Source organism: Triticum aestivum, chromosome 6A (assembly GCF_018294505.1).
Source record: "Triticum aestivum cultivar Chinese Spring chromosome 6A, IWGSC CS RefSeq v2.1, whole genome shotgun sequence".
NCBI classification, from domain to species: Eukaryota; Viridiplantae; Streptophyta; class Magnoliopsida; order Poales; family Poaceae; genus Triticum; species Triticum aestivum.
The window spans coordinates 618,126,963-618,150,851 of NC_057809.1; the positions used below are offsets into that span (position 1 = coordinate 618,126,963).

A 23,889-nucleotide genomic window follows, 5' to 3' on the forward strand; every position below is an offset into this window, starting at 1 on the left:
TTGCTTGTCCTTGGCGAGCTTCCAGTTCCAGGACAGGTTGTGGTGATTTCGGTATTCGACAGACACTATCATTGCCAACATCTTAATGCATGCAGCCCACTCAGCGAGAACACGTACAGAAACTATCGATCTGCTATGTCCTGCAGCATCCATTTGGAGTACTGTAACTATCACTGCAAATTAATGATGGGTAACAGCAAGAATTAACAGCGATATAATTATTTAGCAAGCATAACAGAGCATCCTCCAACAGCACTTGCTTATACTGAAATTTATCAGGTTGCAGAACTTTTATACAAATGCCTCGTCTTCTCACGAGATCGAGAGCTGGTGCTACATTCGCTGAGTTCAGCTGGTCCTTGGTGATCTTCGTGGACAGCCGGTAGCGGTTTCCATGCCCAGATCCATCAGTATCATTGTCCAGGAAACAGAGTGCATGCCTCTCCATTTCCAACAGCACCAGGCGAAGAAAAATCCAACCCGAATGGCATACAATTGCACTAGGCCAATTTCAGAACAGCAGCAATGCTTGCATCTCAGCAACAGTAAAGATAGTATAACTGAATAAGCACATGCGTCGAAACAAGCAGAAAGGGGCATGTCAACTGAAACTCTGAAAATGGACATCCACTGCAGACAATTCATGTAGCTCAAAACTCTGAAAATTAACTTGAGAACTCTCGTGTTTGGTGATATCTCTGGGTTTTGGCTTGCTGACATACTGATGCGAGAAATGGAAACCACTGTTATGCAGTATCCAGCATCATCATGCAGTGCAGCAGCACCTCTTGAGGCCATTCAACAAGTGAGTGTTGGCGTCCATTATCAGCAAGGATACCCAAGTACCCAATCTGCTTCTGAAGCATCAGCGAAACTTTGGAACAAGTGCATCAAAGTCTCCTCAAGAGATCGAGAGCTGGCGCTGCATTCACTGAGTTCAGGATGGGTCTGAATCTATCAGCGTCATCTTCATTCAGGAAATAGAGAGCGTCTCCTTGACAACATCACCAAGATGTATCACTCAAAAAAGGAGGAAAATAACAATCCGAATGACATACATGTGTTAGAGTTCACGAGCTAATTAGCTTTTTCACAATGGCAGTAGCCCATTTGAAAACAGCAGCAACTGCGAAGCAGGGCAGGGCACGGTTGAACCTTTGAGCTGCAGAGACAGACACAGCCTGATCATGTACATGAGGCCATGAAACAGAAACTAAAGAATACAAGGAGTAACATCTCAAAGAGTTTTCCAGCAAGAAAATGCATGTATTGCATCGCCCAAAGAAGACGAAGGGGGTAACATCTCAATGTACAAAACCTGATGATACTCACAACCGTAGAAGATTGCCTTGGAACACAAACTCCGCAAATATGCTGTCAACTAATTACTGGTCAAATGTAAAATATGGAAAGCATGCATGTCAAATATAATACATTAGCCAACGGAGAGTACAGTGTACTAGTGTATCATGGAAGAGAGAGGTTTCGAGCTAAAGACTTTTAAACATGAGAATCGGCATGAGAAGTTCTTGGCTTGTTAAATCAAAGCTGGGCATTGGAGACCCGTCATATTATTCTTCTAAAAAGTGTAGACTAGGGTGGTTGAGATGTGCGCTGGCTGCTCTCTTCATGGCAATCTTCACTGCTTCAACAATGTCATAGTCACCACCAACACCAATAAATTTGATGATACTAAGGCAGGGGAGGTTCCCGATTCCAAAGTCCAGACAGTCAGCTTCAACTGCACACAAATAACGAAGCTCGAGTTTTTCTAGCTTGGGCATGGACCCTACCCCAAATATCAGATCTACTGGTTCATCAGATGCATCATAAATGAAAATCCTCAATAGTTGGAACCCAACTTCACCACTGATTCTGAGCTTTTCTTTTGACTTTGCTGCTTCTTCCAGATGCAGAACGAGCAAACTGGGTAAGGCCCCAAGTATGCAGAGATCGTCCTGCTTGACTACCTCAACTTCAATCCATAGCAGTTGGAGGTTTCTAGAGGAGCTCAACCATGTCGGAATCTGCGGGACAGCCGAAGACCCGGTAGTAAGTTTCTCAAGGGTAGGCAGGCACAAAGGTCCCTGTAAGAGGCTGCTCCCACACCAAATACTCAAGGAGCGGAGGTTCTGGGTGCCTAGCTTACACAATGAAGAGACTATAGCTTTCTTGCGTTCCTCACCAACCACATCCCTATCCTCAATGTCACAATCGCCTTCGAAAGTAAGGTCAAGCTGCAGATTCCTCAAATTCTTTAGTTGGCCAAGGCCACACACGAAGTCAATTGGCTGAATGGAGACCTTCACATATCCCAACGTCTCCAGTGCTTGCATCTTTGCAATCCCATTAGGAAATTTCACATCATGATCAACACGTAGATGCAACAATTTTCCGAGATTAACAATAGATGCAGGTAATCCCCGTACATAAGTACGTGTTAGATTGAGTATCTCTAAGCACACTAAACGCCCAATTTGTTCCGGGAGCTTGCTTATTCCTGTACCTTGGAGGTTCAGGTACCTCAGCTGGAACAACCTCATTATATTTTCAAGATGATGATCATCCAATTCAGAGCAACCCATCAAGTGGAGAACACGCAGATGTCTAAACTCCTCAAAAGAAAAGATTTTCACGAGACCTCTAACCACAGTAAGTGATCGGACATGGGACAACACGAGACCTTCTGTCAGTACAGTTGAATTTCCTTCCTTTACACCTTGTAGACAGAGTCGACGAACAACTTTGCTTTGGTTCCCAATTGTCAGAATGGGAACACCACGTAAAGTAATGAAGTTCTCTTCTATAGACTTGGATATGATGAAATCAAGAATTGTGTCATGAACTCGACAACTATTCACCTCGCCGTAGTCATCTGTCTCCACAGGCTGGATCAAACCCCTATTGAGTAGTTCATTAAAACACCTTTCTCCTAACTCATATGCCGTGTATCTGCCTTCTCCAAGAATGAATCCTTCAACAATCCATCTTCTTATCAGGCCCTTCTTCTCAACAGTAGAATCTTCTAGATACATGCTTAGATATAAGAGGCAAGTTTTTAGATGAGCGGGAAGATCAAAGTAACTAAGTGACAAAATCTTCATCATTCCTTCAACGTTGGGATTCCTTTCAAGTGCACGACCAATTGAATCTTTTACTTGATTCCATATATTTTCTGTTCTTTCGGTGTTAGCCAACAAACCAGATATAGCAATGATCGCCAAAGGTAACCCATCGCATTTTTCCAATATCTGCTCAGAAATTTCTTGAAGGTGTGCAGGGCAATCTTCATCGGACTTAAATAATCTGATGTGAAATAATTGTCTTGAGTGCACCATATCAAGAGCCCTTATATTGTAAATATGACCATTGAATGACGAACAACATAAATTAGCGACACTGTTCATACGAGTGGTGGTGATGATTCTACTGGTAGAACTTCTAGCGGGGAATGCACACTTAATAATATCCCATGTATCCATGTCCCATATATCGTCAACAACAACAAAGTACCTGTACATGGACAAATAAATATTAGCATATTCATAAAATAAAGTCTGCTGCGTAGACGGACAAAGAACAATCGAAACACATTAACATTGACAAAATGAAAAGGATAAGTACAGAAGTACCCAAAAGACATCTGTTACATAATTATATCGTTTCGCATGTCCATGTTAGTTTCGCGAGTTACAGAGAGCAAGGGGATAAGCAATTGTTTAAACAAGAGGCTTGACCATAGAAAAATATCAAGACTGGACAATTATGTTGAAAGACAAGAGATGGATAAAAAGATGTATAATTATATGTAGGTGTTGTCATGAGCAACAAAGCAAGAATCAGGATGTGGACCGAAAGATCCAGTGATCTAAAATGAAAACAGTGTGTGTGTGTGTGTGTGTATACTACATATATCATCCTACCATCTGGGGTAGTTATCCTCATGTCTCATATACTATCATATATTAGTATATATACTACTTTATCATTGTAAGTATGTTCATATATTCTATATAAGATACTTAAAATTACAAGTTTGCCCATGATTTTTGTTATATTTGTGAAATACGTACATATTTATACATAAAAAGGAGCATACTCAAAATATGTTACATACTACCAAAAGTAGTATATATAGTACATAAACATTCTTATATACTACATATTACGCGTACATACTCTTCAATTTTATAGATATTATATACAACATACAAAACGCAAGTGGTGGTAACTACCATTGGATGGTAGGAAAAATGTATGTTTTCCCTCCTACACTACTGATTTGGGCATGCTTTCCCATTAAAAAAATAGGATCACTTAACCTAACTATATAATTTTTTATTTTGATGGCTACAGCGCCGATGATGTATGGCCGTGTAGGGCAACAATAGTGGCTGATGCCTAGCGGATCTCAACAGAGCTGGTCGCAATAGAGCAGTGTGGCATTTAGTTGGCAGGATGAGAGAGAAGAGGAAGAAGAGTGTATCAAGACAAGCCGCATCGGATCTGAGGAAAAAAGGGATAGAAAGAAGGGAGAGGTGGAGGTGGAATAAGGTGATGTGTGTGTGTGTGTGTGACAACTTTCGTGTGAAAAACAGGGTAACATGGATGCCACACTTGCAAAACCAGTCATGAGGTAAAGTGCATAGAAAATTATAGTTCGGGATGTTAAGGGAGCTCAAGGTATGGGGCTCTACTTCTGACACAAACTTATGCCATATAATTATACAATAATAGGTGTACCAATGTGCCTATGTATTCAAGTCGTAGAATATCAAAATAAATGGACATATATCATGAATGGAGGCTCCGAGGAGATGGTTTTATTTGTACTCTCTCCATCTATTTATCTTCTTTTTTAGAACATCAACAGAGTCTTTATTATAACCATTTGACCATTACTTTTTCTAACAACATATGGAGAAATGTGAACATGGAATTATATGGAACTTTTTAACAAATTCCACTAGTATAATCTTCCTATGACATATATAAGAAACTATTTTATACATTCAAAGATGACAGGTAGAAATGAAAATAATAATAAAGTTAGAATGTACCTTTTGTTTGCTAGAAAATCTATGATCTTGATAATGAGTTGTTGTATATCCCCTGATTCAGTGGTAGCATAATCTTTCTTAGCCACTTCACTTAGAATAGTTCTCAAAATATTCATCATGTCTGGATTTCGTGAAACTGAGACGAAAGCCCAACACTCATATTTTCCTTTTAGCTCTTGATACACTTGGTTTGCAAGAGTTGTCTTGCCCATACCTCCAGATCCAACAATGGAGACTATCTTCAGTTGTTGTTGTTGCTCTGAAGCACGAACAACCTCTTCTATTAACAGCTTGATTATCTCTGCCTTGGGCTCATCGATTCCAACAAGATTCGATGCATGCTCAAATATAGCAAGAGCTCTAGGGTCAATGGTCGCATTGACGGTCTTGGAGAAGGGCTCGCGACTCTTGTATCTTGCATTCCTGTCGCCCACCTCAACTATTTGTTTCTTTAGATCCTGAATCTCTTTGCCAATCCGACGGCGAGCCTTCATCTTCCCCAACTTCCCTAGTGAGTTCTTGATCTTCTCGATGAAGCCATTTGGCTTTTCGTCTTTGTCATCAACGCTTTGCATGAAGTCGTCAATGGCATCCTCCATGTCGTAGGATAATTCTCGCACCTCATTCATCCAAACTTTATCCCGCGAATCGGGATCCTCTTCCTCGGACATCTTGAGGAGAAAAGCCTCCATGGCACCAAGCTCATGAGTAAGGGACCTGATCTCCTTGCGCACACCCTTGAACCGCTTGTACTCGTTACCAAGCAAAGTGGATAACTTTCCCAGGACAGGTATGAGGACCCCTGTGGCCACGCTGACAAGAGTCGCCTCCATGGCCATGCTAGCTGAGAGCTCGCTCAATTAATGCCGCGGCAGTGTTCAGCCTGACAAAAGCATTGAGGGAAGTAAGCCACTATGGCCAAGCATTATAACACTGAACAAGCATACCACGCCGGCCAGCCGCAAGGCAACGCAAGATTGAAGCATTGCTGTAGCCTGTAGACATGGGGTAGTACATACCTACGTGGATTCTGGATTTTTCTTCGGTAGCAGCAACTTAGAGCTAGCTCATGATGCCCGTCGAAAGCACTGATGGTAAACAATCGATTATTTCATCTTCTGCGCGATCTGGATCTGAACCCTGTTGAGACTTGAGGGAAAATGGATTAGTGGAGGTGAGGCCAAGCATTGGTGCACCCAACGAGCTACAGACCGATCTGGAGATTTAAGCACGGAAATGGGAGACGGGGGCATACCTTGCGGGATGGATCCGCCGCAGAGTAACCTAGACAGCTCGCCGAGCGAGGAGAAGGAAGCTCGGACGCCTGCGCCGCGTGCAGCGTGAGACGAGGGGAGTAGTGGGCAGTGAAGTGAGAAGGCAAGGAGATCTGATCTGATTAGTTAGTGCCTTAGTGTGCAGGAGAGGTCACGGTCTGGGATCTGATTACTACCTCCATCTAGGTTGGTCTCCTTCGTATTTTGTGTCAAATTTGGACCGTAGATTATGACTAATAAAATATAAGTTGTATGTCACAAAACATATATTGTTGGATTCATATTCAGAAGTGGTTTGTCATGATAGTACTATTTTGTGGTATATAATTTATTTTTTGGTACCAAAAGTAAAGGTTAAAGCTTGAGCCAAAATACAAAGGGTACTAATAAACGAGGACAGAGGTAGTATTTCTCTCTTTTTTTTTTTGAATTTTGTGACAATAGGCACAACCATTTTTCTATTCAAATATTGATATATCATTCACTAGTAGAGACAATTCTAGTAGCTCATCCTATTGTTCTAAAGTGGTGATAGTTTTGAAATATTTTGGAAAGATAAAAAAAATGAAGCCGAGGGCAATTCAGAAGAAACCAAACGATATTCGAGTTTCATATTTTTCTTTTAGGATTTCATATTTGCCCGGCCATTTACTTATTAATTCAAAAATCTATTCGACAAACGTTCTATTAAATCACCTTATCGTTCAATGTTGCCTCACCGTCCGGTCTTGTTTCAAAATTCTTTCAAAGCATTCGTGTTGTCCTCTTCTCTTCCTCCTCAACCCTTTCCCCTTGCCACTCGGGACCTCATGTTTCCCCGTCCTCATCGATGCCGATTACTCAAGCAAAAGTTGTATCATCCTGATCAAGATTGCTTATTAGTATTAATCATTAACACTTCTCTAGATGCTAATTAACCTGAAACGAGGGGAAAAGGGACTCCGCATGCATTGATCCATGGCGAGTTGCATGATCGTCCCACGTTAAGTAAAAGTTATCTCGACCCGAGAGTTAACAGTTAATCAATCATCGATGCTAAAGTAACCTCGAACAAGGGGAAAAGGAGGCCAAGTTGCATGCGCTGTCTCTGTACGATCCAAAATACAGTACAATTAACTACAAAAGGCATCAAAATGTGCATCCACGCCTACAGAGACTCAAAACCATTTGCTGACACGAGGTAGTAGTATTATACTGCCATGATTTGAAGTTTGAATGAAGTGTCATTTTTACATCCAATGCAAGGTTGTCTCAACGTTAACACCTCTAGGTCTGTGCATGATTGAGCCTGCTTATATAAGTTTTTAATACTCCCAAGACTGTACTTTTTTAGGAGTAGCATGTTACCCTATTAAGATAAGATCGAGTGGGCTATCACTTCAAATTGAACGCTTGTTATTGACAGAGGGAAGATGCCAACAGGCTTCCGTGTAGTTGCTTTGGTTATCTCTCACTGCCCTATTAAGCTTTCTTTACGTAAAGCTGGCCCAAAAGCCTTTTCCCTAAGAAAGAGAGAGTAGCTGTTTGGTTCTTTCCCAGCTCCAGATGGCAAAGGAGCTGTTGAGCGTTCGTACGTAGTGCATCAATGCTTATTAACCAAGCTGTATCACAGTGATCTACAGAACAATAAAAACAGGAAACATATACTATTTGAATAAAATAGTAAAGGCAATGGCAATTATCTCTCCTATTTGGTAGAGTTTCTCTGGCTTAGTTTGTGTACACGCCTGCCCACTTGACCGTGAACGAACGTTGTCATATCCTTTGTAAAACTTGACACACAGATCTATGAGTTATGATATATACTTGTACCCAGACCAGAATATGGATTAGCCATTCATTTCTGCATATTTCATATGCACAAGAACACAAGGATGTCCTCGGAAGCTGCGTCGAGCACCAGTTGTGTTCAAACTCAAAGTTCCCTCTTGTAATTTCTTGAGTCGATAGAACTTTGGGTTTAATCAGTCTCAAAACAATTTAAAAGAGCATCAGTTTTGCCAATCTAAGAGGTTACTGATCGTGATTCCAATAAGATCGGTCGATTTGAGATTAGGTACTATATAAGTGCTCATACCTTAATTTCCACTGTCATTCGGCCCTATATTTTTATGTGCGTTAGATAAATGTTTCAGCTGAGACTATTACTTTGTCCTGCTCAACCTAATATCCTCCTCCTCCGACATCTTCATGTGGAAAGCCTCCATGGCGGCAAGCTCATGAGTGAGGGACCTAATCTTCTTGTGGACACTCTTGAAATGCTGAGGGTTTTTACGGCACCCTATACTGCTACTGGGGAGGGAGCAGTATATGTGTGATCCCACCGTTGATCACAAAGGGAATTGCTCTGGTGGGCCAACACTGATGAACGACTAGGACACAAGCAGGTTGAGCCATGCCTGGGTGAGCATTCTAGCACACGACGTGGCTGTCGATCTCACAGCAAAGGCAGATGAACAGCTCCACGTCTCGCGAGATGCGGCCAAAGTAGAGGTTCCGCCACGCTCCGGCAGTCACCTAGACGCAGCTCTTCGGGCGTCAGAAGACTAGCACATCTTGCATATCCTGGCCTCGTCGTCGACAGCGGCGAGCTCGTCCGCAGTGCAGCGTCGCTGCCGCCATGCACGAGGCACAATAAGCGTGATGCTAGGGTGAGGACGGGGCGCACGGCGACGGGCCATAACGTCATAACCGCAGAAGCATCAGTCCACGATCACGACGGATTAAGGGGAGGCGCACGGTCGAAGGGGAGACGAGCGCCCGGGGACTTCTGCCGAAGATGCAGAGTCGCCGAATAATGAACTGCAAGCGCGTATACCGGTGGACGAGAGACACACGGTACTAGTGATACTGCTGTTCCGTTTTCACCGGTACAGATATCTACAACCCTTGGATCTTTGCCATTGGACAGCCTGTATTCAATACAGGGTACCATAAAAGAGCTCGAAATCCCTGGCCGCTGCTGGTGGCGGGGATCTAATTCGGGCGAAATCCTTGGTCGACCATCACCGACGACGCCTGAGGATGCTGTTCCCCTCCTTGGAGGCGTCGGTATAGACAGATCTCCTCACTTCCCCTTTTCCTAGGTCTGCCGGGCGAAAGCCTTAACTTTGTTGGACGGCGGCGGCGCTCACGGCGTCGTTCCTTTCTTGAAGGCGCCGCTTTGGGAACCTTGGGGTTGGGCGGCGCTTGTGGGTGGTGGGTGACGGCGGTGGTGCGGCCCTATCCTAGCATGGATTTACGTCCGTTGCTTGGAGATGGACTCACGTAGGTGAAGGTCGTCGTCTGGCGTCGTGGTGGCGTCAATAGCAGAGGACATGCCAAGGCTCGCGTAGCTGGAGGTCGTCGTTTGGCGTTGTGGTGGCGTCGATGGCGGAGGACCTGCCAAGATTGTCACCTCAATCTGCTCTGAAGATGGACCAGTGGAAGATGGCGGCGACGACACATGTGAATGCGTCGGACCGGTTTGAGCCCCGGACCCGGCAGATGGCTTGATTGGGGCCTCCGGCTTTTGATGTTAAGCTTAGGTGAGAAATCTGGATATGTGGCCCAGCTTGCACCCCTTTATCATTTGGATATGAGTAGCGGCAGATGTTGTCAAGATGGCGAATTCAGACATATTGTTCTTCTATTTTGTAAGGTCCTCGAGAAAAATTAATAAAATAACCGCATGCATCTTCTAGATGTAAAGGCCGGTGGTCATCCTCATTTTCTAAAAAAATAAAAAATAAAAGAGCTCAAAACGCTTGTACTCGTCACCCAACAAGGTGACCAGCTTCCCGATGACGGGTTTCGGAGCCCCCATGTCCATGCAAACCAGAGTCTCCTCCTTGGTTCCACGAGTGTGCTAAGATAGCTCAGAGCCCGCTAAGGCAATGTGTGTGTGCATGGGTTTGTTGTAGTTGTAGTGTAGGTGGAACAGGCGTGCTTCCCTTATGAGGATTACACTCTGGACAATGGCATAAAACGTAATTAGTAGTTTTCTTAAACCGAGATTGTTCATTAACTTCAGCTGAAGACAAAAATGCGTTGGTCCATAGTAATTGAACTGCGTGAGCACTTAATTTAAGTCGAGATCTGAAACCATTTGCCGGCAGAAAGTATCCCCACTCATTTGTTAACCAATTTCTGTTGCCATGATTCCGCGTGAACTCCTCCACATCTGCATTGCAGTGTGTTAGTTTTGCTTTACCGAGTTGTTCGTTTGTACTAAGTTCTGTTCAAGATCAATGTATAGCCAGTCAGTCAATCAATCCTCTTTGTGACTGAAGCCCCTGCTTGCCTGCCTCTGGTTGATCTTTATGCAGTAGTCGTGGTTACTGCTTTTATTAAAAACTTTTTTGATGAATAATTCTGTAGTATAATTTCTGTGACACATACTCTACATTTTATTGATCAAATTGATAGTCAAAACTTGATCCCTAGAATACATGGCACGACAAAAGTTGAGACGGATGTAGCAACAATGCATTGCTTTTGAAGAAGTTCATCACATCGGTTGAGCAGAAGTTGTGTCCGACTCGAGATTGCAGTTATAATTAACCTCAAAGAAGGGGGAGAAGGCATCAAATTGTGAAGCTGCCCGTGTAGAGATACCAAAAGCCATTTTGCCAACACGCTTTCAGCAGAGATTCGTTTGGCAAGGTTGCCCCCATGTGAACTCTCCTCTAGATCTCTGCATGCATGGCAGTATTACTAGTTTTCTTCCCCCGATCGTCACTGGTAGAAAAAGGGCCTATAGTCTCGGTTCGTAAGGGCCTTTAGTCTCGGTTCCTGAACCGGGACTAAAGTGTCGGTACTAATGCCCCGACCCTTTAGTCCCGGTTCAATCCAGAACCGGGACTGATGGGCCTCCACGTGGGCAGTGCGCAGAGCCCAGTCAGGAGACCTTTTGGTCCCGGCTGGTGGCACCAACCGGGACCAATAGGCATCCATGCATCAGCATTTCTGTGGCTGGGGTTTTTGTTTTTTTTTAAAGGGGGGTGGGGGTGGGGGTTTTGGGGGGTTAATTTAGGTGTTTCATATATTGTCACTACAAGAAATATGTCAACTTATGACCTTCTGTCAGTGACTCTCGAAGAATTGGTCATAAATTTATGACCATTTTAGAGCAATTGGTCAAAAGCTGTTCAGGGGGCTCCAAACCCTAAACCATTGCGACCATTTTGGTCAGAAAGGTTGTAATTTCCTTACACGAAATGCTCACAAAGCAAACAGTGCTAGTCCGCTACCCTTATTTCTAGTTGTTAATGACCAATATAGATGGTCATAGCCTTGTAGATTGTGGTGGGTTGTGATGACTAGGCGCCATCTCATCAGTTTTGCCTATGTGTCATGTCCATGTGGCAGTTTTTGCCCTAGGTTGTGAAGCAACCTATATTTCTATCATTCCCAAAATTCCCAAAAAAATCTCATAAATTCTTTGGGGCATATCTTCATCAAATATGTAAAAATCCTTCCTTGCCTAGTTCAAAACTAATTCAACAATATTCATTTTTCTATTCTGTTCACAACAACACTTTATGAAGGAAGTGCTATTTATATATTCTTGATTTCCCTCTGAATTTTTGGGCACTCTTTCCTATCCAAATTATTACCGCATGACAAAATTCAGCTCCATTTGCCTAGCAAATCTTCCTCGGCAAATTTCCAAAGTTTTTGTCCACTTAGAAGCATTGTGAAGGAAGTGCCTTTTTTATATCTCTAAATGACATGAATTTATACATTTCCTTCATATGCCCAAATTATCACCCTCCTCCAAATTGCAGCTCAGTCAAATCATCTATGTGAGCCCAGGTTCAATTTATATTTTATGGCCAAATTGGCATGTTGCAAAGCAAGTGTTATATATACCCCTCCTATTACCCTCAAACTTTTCGGGCACTCTTCCATACCCAAATCATTGCCACATGCTAATATTCAGCTCAATTTTCCTAGTAAATCTTTCTCGAGAAATTTCCAAAGTTTCTACCTCGAGAGAAGCTTTGTGAAGTAAGCACTAGCTAGGCTTACCCAAATGATCTGAAAATTTACCAGCGCATGACCATACCTAAGTAACTTACCTACACCAATTTTGAGCTCATTTCATTCATCCAATCTCTCTAACTAGTTTTCCCAAGTTTCTGTCCATAGAAGAGCATTGTGAAGGAAGTACTACTTTAGCATGTCCAAATGGTATCAATTTTCTACAATGCTTTCCTATGTCCAAATAACCATCCTCCACAAAATTTCAGCTCACTCCATTCATTATTTTGAGCCCAGCTTCAACATTCATATTTTTGTCCAGCGTGGTACTTTGCAAAGCAAGTACCACCTAGGATCCTCCTTTTGAGCTAAAAATTTGTGAAGACATTCTTCTTAGTAGATGATCATCTTCATCCAAAACTCACGCCCATTGGCCATGTGCATTTCCCATACCGCTAATCAAACACTTGGCTGCTAATTCATGTTTGAGCATCGATCGGTCTCCTCGTGAGAATCTTATGTTGTAATTTTCTTTCTAGCACCAACTTGGGGAGTTCCCAACCTACTAGACATGCCTAGGCCGCCTAGAACACATGGCAACATTACGGTCACGCGGTGACCACGCGACGGGCATGCGAGTTTACGCGCTCTAGAGTTGGGGCCCTCGGCCACCGCCCAAACCTCGACGTATTGCCACCAAACCATGTATTTATGATTAAATAGGTCCTTATGTAACTAGAAATGATTTTTGGAAAAAATAAATAGCAAACTATGAGGCAGCTGCAGTTCAAATTTGACCCGCTTCCAACTGAATCGGCGAAAATTTGTCTTTTTCACGAGAGGTGGATCAAAAAAATTTACACCCAACCATTTTGTCAATTGTGCATCAAATATGGCCTAGTATTTTATAAAAATGATTTGGTCCAATTTTGCAACAATTATTTGGTAGTTCCTTCGGAAAAAAACCTCCTTTCAGGCACTCGAAAAATGGAAAATGGTTTTTTCGTCCAACGAAAATAAAAACTTCCTTAGACAACATTGTTTGCCATTCCAATATGCACTCTTGTGCACAATATGATATCATTTGAACAAACTATGCCATGAATGTGGCCATAAGATTGATCATTTGACTTGAAAGCCATTGATCTCCACACATGATAGCTCGTTTCTGAGAACACTTTTTTATAATAATTGCCGTATTACAAGTTTGTTATTTTTCCTAGGACTTTGGCCACATATGATGACACAATGCGAAGGTTTCCCAATTTTTTGATTTTTTTGAATTTTTTATGCCCCTTTCAAAATGCGGTCAAAACAGCGGGAATGACCGTTCCTAGCTAGTGGTTGAATCTTGGAATTTTGTTGGTGTTTCTCTGATTAAAAAGATACTTATGTACCTAGAAATGATTTTTGGAAAAAAAATAAATATCAAAGTATGAGGCAGCTGTAGTTCAAATTTAACCCGCTTCCAGCTGAATCGGCAGAAATTTGTCTTTTTCACGAGAGGTGGATCAAAAAAATTTACACCCAACCATTTTGTCAATTGTGCATTAAATATGGCCTAGTATTTTATAAAAATGATTTGGTCCAATTTTGCAACAATTACTTGGTAGTTCCTTCAGAAAAAAACCTCCTTTCGGGCACTCGAAAAATGGAAAATGGTTTTTTCGTCAAACGAAAATGAAAACTTCCTTAGACAACATTGTTTGCCATTCCAATATGCACTCTTGTGCATAATATGAGATCATTTGAACAAACTATGCCATGAATGTGGCCATAAGATTGATCATTTGGCTTGAAAGCCATTGATCTCCACACATGATAGCTCGTTTCTAAGAACATTTTTTTATAATAATTGCCGTATTACAAGTTTCTTATTTTTCCTAGGAACTTGGCCACATATGATGACACAATGCGAAGGTTTCCCAATTTTTTGATTTTTTTTGAATTTTTTATGCCCATTTCAAAATGCGGTCAAAACGGCGGGAATGACCGTTCCTAGCTAGTGGTTGAATCTTGGATTTTTTTTGGTGTTTCTCTGATTAAATAGATACTTATGTACCTAGAAATTATTTTTGGAAAAAAATAAAGAGCAAACTACAAGGCAGCTACAGTTCAAATTTCACCCGCTTCCAGCTGAATCGGCTGGAATTTGTGTTTTTCACCAGAGGTGGATAAAAACTTTTTACACCCAACCATTTGGTCAATTGTGCATTAAATATGGCCTAGTATTTTAGAAAAATGATTGGGTCCAATTTTGCAACAATTATTTGGGAGTTCCTTCACAAAAAAACCTTCTTTTGGGCACTCAGAAAATGGAAAATGGTTTTTTGGTCCAAGGAAAATGAAAACTTCCTTAGGCAACATTGTTTGCCATTCCAATATGCATCCTTGTGCACAATATGAGATCATTTGAACAAACTATGCCATGAATGTGGCCATAAGATTGATCATTTGGCTTGAAAGCCATTGATCTCCACACGTGATAGCTCGTTTTTGAGAACACTTTTTTAAAATAATTGCCGTATTACAAGTTTTTTATTTTTCCTGCGAACTTGGCCAGATATAATGACACAATGCGAAGGTTTCCCAATTTTTTGATATTTTTTGAATTTTTTATGCCCGTTTCAAAATGCGGTCAAAACGGCGGGAATGACCGTTCCTAGCTAGTGGTTGAATCTTGGATTTTTTTTGGTGTTTCTCTGATAAAATAGATACTTATGTACTTAGAAATGATTTTTGGAAAAAAGAGCAAACTAGAAGGCAGCTACAGTTCAAATTTGACCCGCTTCCAACTGAATCGGCGGAAATTTGTCTTTTTCACGAGAGGTGGATAAAGAATTTTTACACCCAACCATTTAGTCAATTGCTATTAAATATGGCCTAGTATTTTAGAAAATTGATTTGGTCCAATTTTGCAACAATTATTTGGTAGGTTCTTCACAAAAAACCTCATTTTGGGCACTCGGAAAATGAAAATTGGGTTTTTGTCCAAAAAAAATGAAAACTTCCTTAGGCAACATTGTTTTCCATTCCAATATGCACCCTTGTGTATAATATCAGATTTTTTTTGAATTTTTCATGTGAAAAAGTAGAACAAAAACAAAAGAAAAATTATAATTACAGCCTAGTTTGGCAGCACTATCTTTCTAAAACTGTGGTAATTCAAAACCTCAGTTTCTTAACGCGAGGGCAACATCAATACCTCAGTTTGTCTAAACCATGGTTTTTCTCTGTTTTGCGGAAACCATCTATTCGTTTGGCAAATGTTGTTTTCTTGTAATTTTTGACTGACTACAACTAACTCAGCTACACTTAAGCTAGCTGATGCATGCACCCATGCCAGGCAAGCGAAGTCCTCTCGACCACTTCTAGATGCTAGCACGACTCCCTAGATGCATGCTAGATCCCTGATCGGACGGAGGAATCGCTGGCAACGACGGACAGAAGAACATGGACTCGAGAGACCAACAGAACACAAGTTATTCATCTAACCAAAAATGCCTAATAATCAGGATATAAATTAGACTATGATTAACAGATAATGACGAGGAGTTGGAGGCACAGACTTTTCGCTTGGTTCAGTTTTTAAAAAAGAGGTCGGGACCTCTTTTTTAGATACTGCAAGAAAACCACGGTATGAAAAATACCACAGTATCTTAAACTACAGTACTTCTTTCATCCAAACACCTTAAAGTATTTAATACCATGGTATTTTTCTGGAACCACGGTATTTTCAAAAAATTGTAAAAATACTTTGCATCCAAACGCACCCTACATGTGCTCCATTCTCATTGGTGGAATGAGTTGTCACACGGATCGATGACATGGCGCTCATCCATCCATCTATCCATCTCTCCATCCCACGTCCATCCATCCATCTATCTACAGAAAATAAGAAAAAGAAAAGAAAAAGGGAAACCCCACCCGCAGTGCAAACCCTAAATCAGATCCAATCACCCCCCTCCTCCCATCGCACTCCTCCCTCGTCCCCATCTCCCCGCCGCCGCCGCTGCCACCGCCGGACCCGTCCTCGCCTCCCGCCACCGCCCCTCTTCCTCGTATTCTCCGGGCATCGACGCCGCCCCTGCCTCTCAGGAGGATAGAGGAAGGCCCCCGCCGCCGCCACTCTCCTCCGTCTCTGAGGCCATGGAAGGGGCGGGAGGGCCCGTGGCCGCGCATCTACACCGGGACATGGAGGCGGCGCGCGCGGCGTGCGAGCGGCGGATCGCGCAGTACCATGCCCGCTGAAGGAAATATGCCCTAGAGGCAATAATAAAGTTATTATTTATTTCCTTATGTCGTGATAAATGTTTATTATTCATGCTAGAATTGTATTAACCGGAAACATAATACATGTGTGAATACATAGACAAACAGAGTGTCACTAGTATGCCTCTACTAGACTAGCTCGTTAATCAAAGATGGTTATGTTTCCTAACCATGAACAAAGAGTTGTTATTTGATTAATGAGGTCACATCATTAGTTGAATGATCTGATTGACATGACCCATTCCATTAGCTTAGCACCCGATCATTTAGTATGTTGCTATTGCTTTCTTCATGACTTATACATGTTCCTATGACTATGAGATTATGCAACTCCTGTTTGTCGGAGGAACACTTTGTGTGCTACCAAACGTCACAACGTAACTAGGTGATTATAAAGGAGCTCTACAGGTGTCTCCAATGGTAGATGTTGGGTTGGCGTATTTCGAGATTAGGATTTGTCACTCCGATTGTCGGAGAGGTATCTCTGGGCCCTCTCGGTAATGCACATCACTTAAGCATTGCAACTAATGAGTTAGTTGCGGGATGATGTATTACGGAACGAGTAAAGAGACTTGCCGGTAACGAGATTGAACTAGGTATTGGATACCGACGATCGAATCTCGGACAAGTAACATACCGATGACAAAGGGAACAACGTATGTTGTTATGCGGTCTGACCGATAAAGATCTTCGTAGAATATGTAGGAGCCAATATGGGCATCCAGGTCCCGCTATTTGTTATTGACCGGAGATGTGTCTCAGTCATGTCTACATTGTTCTCGAACCGTAGGGTCCGCACGCTTAACGTTACGATGACAGTTATTATGAGTTTATGCATTTTGATGTACCAAAGGTTGTTCGGAGTCCCGGATGTGATCACGGACATGACGAGGAGTCTCGAAATGGTCGGGACATAAAGATTGATATATTGGAAGCCTATGTTTGGATATAGGAAGTGTTCCGGGTGAAATCGGGATTTTACCGGAGTACCGGGAGGTTACCGGAACCCCCCGGGAGCCATATGGGCCTTATTGGGCTTTAGTGGAAAGGTGAAAGGGGCTGCCCATGGTGGGCTGCGCACCTCCCCCCTCCCCTAGTCCTATTAGGACTAGGAGAGGTGGCCGGCCACCTCTCTCTCTCTCTCTTTCCCCCTTGGGAATCCTATTTGGAATAGGATTGGGGGGAGGGGGGAGTCCTACTCCCGGTAGGAGTAGGACTCCTCCTGCGCCTTCATAGGGCTGGCCGCACCCCTCCCCCTTGGCTCCTTTATATACGGAGGCAGGGGGCACCTCTAGACACACAAGTTGATCCTTGAGATCGTTCCTTAGCCGTGTGCGGTGCCCCCTGCCACCATATTCCACCTCGATCATATCGTTGTAGTGCTTAGGCGAAGCCCTGCGTCGGTAGAACATCAAGATCGTCACCACGCCGTCGTGCTGACGGAACTCTTCCCCGACGCTTTGCTGGATCGGAGCCCGGGGATCGTCATCGAGCTGTACGTGTGCTAAGAACTCGGAGGTGCCGGAGTAACGGTGCTTGGATCGGTCGGATCGGGAAGAAGACATACGACTACTTCCTCTACGTTGTGTGATCGCTTCCGCAGTCGGTCTGCGTTGGTACGTAGACAACACTCTCCCCTCTCGTTGCTATGCATCACCATGATCTTGTGTGTGCGTAGGAATTTTTTTGAAATTACTACGTTCCCCAACAGTTGCATCCGAGCCTAGGTTTTATGGTTTGATGTGATTTGCACGAGTAGAACACAAGTGAGTTGTGGACGATATAAGTCATACTGCCTACCAGCATGTCATACTTTGGTTCGGCGGTATTGTTGGGCGAGACGACCCGGACCAACATTACGCGTACGCTTACGCGAGACCGGTTCCCCCGACGTGCTTTGCACATAGGTGGCTTGCGGGCGACTGTCTCTCCAACTTTAGTTGAACCAAGTGTGGCTACGCCCGGTCCTTGCGAAGGTTAAAACGGAGTCTATTTGACAAACTATCGTTGTGGTTTTGATGCGTAGGTGAGATTGGTTCTTGCTTAAGCCCGTAGCAGCCACGTAAAACTTGAACAACAAAGTAGAGGACGTCTAACTTGTTTTTGCAGGGCATGTTGTGATGTGATATGGTCAAGGCATGATGCTGAATTTTATTGTATAAGATGATCATGTTTAGTGACCAAGTTATCGGCAACTGGCAGGAGCCATATGGTTGTCGCTTTATTGTATGCAATGCAATCGCGATGTAATGCTTTACTTTATCACTAAGCGGTAGCGATAGTTGTGGAAGCATGAGATTGGCGAGACGACAACGATGCTACGATGGAGATCAAGGTGTCGCGCCGGTGACGATGGTGATCATGACGGTGCTTCGGAGATGGAGATCACAAGCACAAGATGATGATGGCCATATCATATCACTTATATTGATTTGCATGTGATGTTTATCCTTTTATGCATCTTATCTTGCTTTGCTTGACGGTAGCATTATAAGATGATCTCTCACTAAATTATCAAGATGTGTTCTCCCTGAGTATGCACCGTTGCCAAAGTTCGTCGTGCCCAGACACCACGTGATGATCGGGTGTGATAAGCTCTACATCCATCTACAACGGGTGCAAGCCAGTTTTTGCACACGCAGAATACTCAGGTTAAACTTGACGAGCCTAGCATATGCAGATATGGCCTCAGAACACAAAGACCGAAAGGTCGAGCGTGAATCATATAGTAGATATGATCAACATAACGATGTTCACCATTGAAAACTACTCCATCTCACGTGATGATTGGTTATGGTTTAGTTGATTTGGATCACGTGATCACTTAGAGGATTAGAGGGATGTCTATCTAAGTGGGAGTTCTTAAGTAATTTGATTAATTGAACTTAAACTTATCATGAACTTAGTACCTGATAGTATCTTGCTTGTTTATGTTGATTGTAGATAGATGGCTCGTGCTGTTGTTCCGTTGAATTTTAATGCGTTCCTTGAGAAAGCAAAGTTGAAAGATGATGGTAGCAATTACACGGACTGGGTCCGTAACTTGAGGATTATCCTCATTGCTACTCAGAAGAATTACGTCCTGGAAGCACCGCTGGGTGCCAGGCCTGCTGCTGGAGCAACACCAGATGTTATGAACGTCTGGCAGAGCAAAGCTGATGACTACTCGATAGTTCAGTGTGCCATGCTTTACGGCTTAGAATCGGGACTTCAACGACGTTTTGAACGTCATGGAGCATATGAGATGTTCCAGGAGTTGAAGTTAATATTTCAAGCAAATGCCCGGATCGAGAGATATGAAGTCTCCAATAAGTTCTATAGCTGCAAGATGGAGGAGAACAGTTCTGTCAGTGAGAATATACTCAAAATGTCTGGGTATAATAATCACTTGATTCAGATGGGAGTTAATATTCCAGATGATTGCGTCATTGACAGAATTCTCCAATCACTGCCACCAAGCTACAAGAGCTTCGTGATGAACTATAATATGCAAGGGATGAACAAGACTATTCCCGAGCTCTTCGCAATGTTGAAAGCTGCGGAGGTAGAAATCAAGAAGGAGCATCAAGTGTTGATGGTTAACAAGACCACTAGTTTCAAGAAAAAGGGCAAAGGGAAGAAGAAGGGGAACTTCAAGAAGAACGGCAAACAAGTTGCTGCTCAGGAGAAGAAACCCAAGTCTGGACCTAAGCCTGAAACTGAGTGCTTATACTGCAAGCAGACTGGTCAGTGGAAGCGGAACTGCCCCAAGTATTTGGCGGATAAGAAGGATGGCAAGGTGAACAAAGGTATATGTGATATACATGTTATTGATGTGTACCTTACTAGAGCTCGCAGTAGCACCTGGGTATTTGATACTGGTTCTGTTGCTAATATTTGCAACTCGAAACAGGGACTACGGATTAAGCGAACACTGGCGAAGGACGAGGTGACGATGCGCGTGGGAAACGGTTCCAAAGTCGATGTGATCGCGGTCGGCACGCTACCTCTACATCTACCTTCGGGATTAGTATTAGACCTAAATAATTGTTATTTGGTGCCAGCGTTGAGCATGAACATTATATCTGGATCTTGTTTGATGCGAGACGGTTATTCATTTAAATCAGAGAATAATGGTTGTTCTATTTATATGAGTAATATCTTTTATGGTCATGCACCTTTGAGGAGTGGTCTATTTTTGATGAATCTCGATAGTAGCAACACACATATTCATAATGTTGAAACCAAAAGATGCAGAGTTGATAATGATAGTGCAACTTATTTGTGGCACTGCCGTTTAGGTCATATCGGTATAAAGCGCATGAAGAAACTCCATACTGATGGACTTTTGGAACCACTTGATTATGAATCACTTTGTACTTGCGAACCGTGCCTCATGGGCAAGATGACTAAAACACCGTTCTCCGGTACAATGGAGAGAGCAACAGATTTGTTGGAGATCATACATACCGATGTATGTGGTCCGATGAATATTGAGGCTCATGGCGGATATCGTTATTTTCTCACCTTCACAGATGACTTAAGCAGATATGGGTATATCTACTTAATGAAACATAAGTCTGAAACATTTGAAAAGTTCAAAGAATTTCAGAGTGAAGTTGAAAATCATCGTAACAAGAAAATAAAGTTTCTACGATCTGATCGTGGAGGAGAATATTTGAGTTACGAGTTTGGTGTACATTTGAAAAATTGTGGAATAGTTTTGCAACTCACGCCACCCGGAACACCACAGCGTAATGGTGTGTCCGAACGTCGTAATCGTACTTTACTAGATATGGTGCGATCTATGATGTCTCTTACTGATTTACCGCTATCATTTTGGGGATATGCTCTAGAGACGGCCGCATTCACGTTAAATAGGGCACCATCAAAAACCGTTGAGACGACGCCTTATGAATTGTGGTTTGGCAAGAAACCAAAGTTGTCGTTTCTTAAAGTTTGGGGCTGCGATGCTTATGTGAAAAAGCTTCAACCTGATAAGCTCGAACCCAAATCGGAGAAATGTGTCTTCATAGGATACCCAAAGGAGACTGTTGGGTACACCTTCTATCACAGATCTGAAGGCAAGACATTCGTTGCTAAGAATGGATCCTTTCTAGAGAAGGAGTTTCTCTCGAAAGAAGTGAGTGGGAGGAAAGTAGAACTTGACGAGGTAACTGTACCTGCTCCCTTGTTGGAAAGTAGTACATCACAGAAAACTGTTTCTGCGACACCTACACCAATAAGTGAGGAAGTTAATGATCATGATCATGAAACTTCAGAACAAGATGCTATTGAACCTTGTAGATCAACCAGAGTGAGATCCGCACCAGAGTGGTACGGTAATCCAGTTCTGGAAATCATGCTACTAGATCATGATGAACCTACGAACTATGAAGAAGCGATGGTGAGCCCAGATTCCGCAAAGTGGCTTGAAGCCATGCTGAGATGGGATCCATGTATGAGAACAAAGTATGGACTTTGGTTGACTTGCCTGATGATCGGCAAGCAATTGAGAATAAATGGATCTTCAAGAAGAAGACTGACGCTGATGGTAATATTACTGTCTACAAAGCTCGACTTGTCGCAAAAGGTTTTCGACAAGTTCAAGGGGTTGACTACGATGAGACCTTCTCACCCGTAGCGATGCTTAAGTCTGTCCGAATCATGTTAGCAATTGCCGCATTTTATGATTATGAAATTTGGCAAATGGATGTCAAAACTGCATTCCTGAATGGATTTCTGGAAGAAGAGTTGTATATGATGCAACCGGAAGGTTTTGTCGATCCAAAGGGAGCTAACAAAGTGTGCAAGCTCCAGCGATCCATTTATGGACTGGTGCAAGCCTCTCGGAGTTGGAATAAACGCTTTGATAGTGTGATCAAAGCATTTGGTTTTATACGGACTTTCGGAGAAGCCTGTATTTACAAGAAAGTGAGTGGGAGCTCTGTAGCATTTCTGATATTATATGTGGATGACATATTACTGATTGGAAATGATATAGAATTTATGGATAGCATAAAGGGATACTTGAATAAGAGTTTTTCAATGAAAGACCTCGGTGAAGCTGCTTACATATTAGGCATAAAGATCTATAGAGATAGATCAAGACGCTTAATTGGACTTTCACAAAGCACATAACTTGACAAGATTTTGAAGAAGTTCAAAATGGATCAAGCAAAGAAAGGGTTCTTGCCTGTGTTACAAGGTGTGAAGTTGAGTCAGACTCAATGCCTGACCACTGCAGAAGATAGAGAGAAAATGAAAGATGTTCCCTATGCTTCAGCCATAGGCTCTATCATGTATGCAATGCTGTGTACCAGACCTGATGTGTGCCTTGCTATAAGTTTAGCAGGGAGGTACCAAAGTAATCCAGGAGTGGATCACACTGGACAGCAGTCAAGAACATCCTGAAATACCTGAAAAGGACTAAGGATATGTTTCTCGTATATGGAGGTGACACAGAGCTCACCGTAAGAGGTTACGTTGATGCAAGCTTTTGGCACTGATCCGGACGATTCTAAATCGCAAACCGGATACGTGTTTACATTAAACAGTGGAGCTGTCAGTTGGTGCAGTTCTAAACAAAGCGTCATAGCGGGATCTACATGTGAAGCGGAGTACATAGCTGCTTCGGAAGCAGCGAACGAAGGAGTCTGGATGAAGGAGTTCATATCCGATCTAGGTGTCATACCTAGTGCATCGGGTCCAATGAAAATCTTTTGTGACAATACTGGTGCAATTGCCTTGGCAAAGGAATCCAGATTTCACAAAAGGACCAAGCACATCAAGAGACGCTTCAATTCCATCCGGGATCTAGTCCAGGTGGGAGATATAGAGATTTGCAAGATACATACAGATCTGAATTTTGCAGACCCGTTGACTAAGCCTCTTCCACGAGCAAAACATGATCAGCACCAAGGCTCCATGGGTGTTAGAATTATTACTGTGTAATCTAGATTATTGACTCTAGTGCAAGTGGGAGACTGAAGGAAATATGCCCTAGAGGCAATAATAAAGTTATTATTTATTTCCTTATGTCATGATAAATGTTTATTATTAATGCTAGAATTGTATTAACCGGAAACATAATACATGTGTGAATACATAGACAAACAGAGTGTCACTAGTATGCCTCTACTAGACTAGCTCGTTAATCAAAGATGGTTATGTTTCCTAACCATGAACAAAGAGTTGTTATTTGATTAACGAGGTCACATCATTAGTTGAATGATCTGATTGACATGACCCATTCCATTAGCTTAGCACCCGATCGTTTAGTATGTTGCTATTGCTTTCTTCATGACTTATACATGTTCCTATGACTATGAGATTATGCA

General features: G+C 42.6%; 1 protein-coding gene across 1 annotated transcript; it reads right to left on the minus strand.

Annotated features, from left to right (window-relative positions):
* Nucleotides 1-1,344: 1,344 nt before the first annotated feature.
* LOC123131454 (disease resistance protein RGA5-like) lies at nucleotides 1,345-6,474 on the minus strand. Its single transcript, XM_044551126.1, has 4 exons — nucleotides 6,316-6,474; nucleotides 6,080-6,200; nucleotides 5,061-5,943; nucleotides 1,345-3,513 (listed from the first exon to the last, which is right to left on the minus strand). Exons 3-4 carry the CDS (start codon nucleotides 5,897-5,899, stop codon nucleotides 1,572-1,574), a joined length of 2,781 nt encoding a protein of 926 aa, XP_044407061.1. The 5' UTR covers nucleotides 5,900-5,943; nucleotides 6,080-6,200; nucleotides 6,316-6,474; the 3' UTR covers nucleotides 1,345-1,571.
* Nucleotides 6,475-23,889: the final 17,415 nt, after the last annotated feature.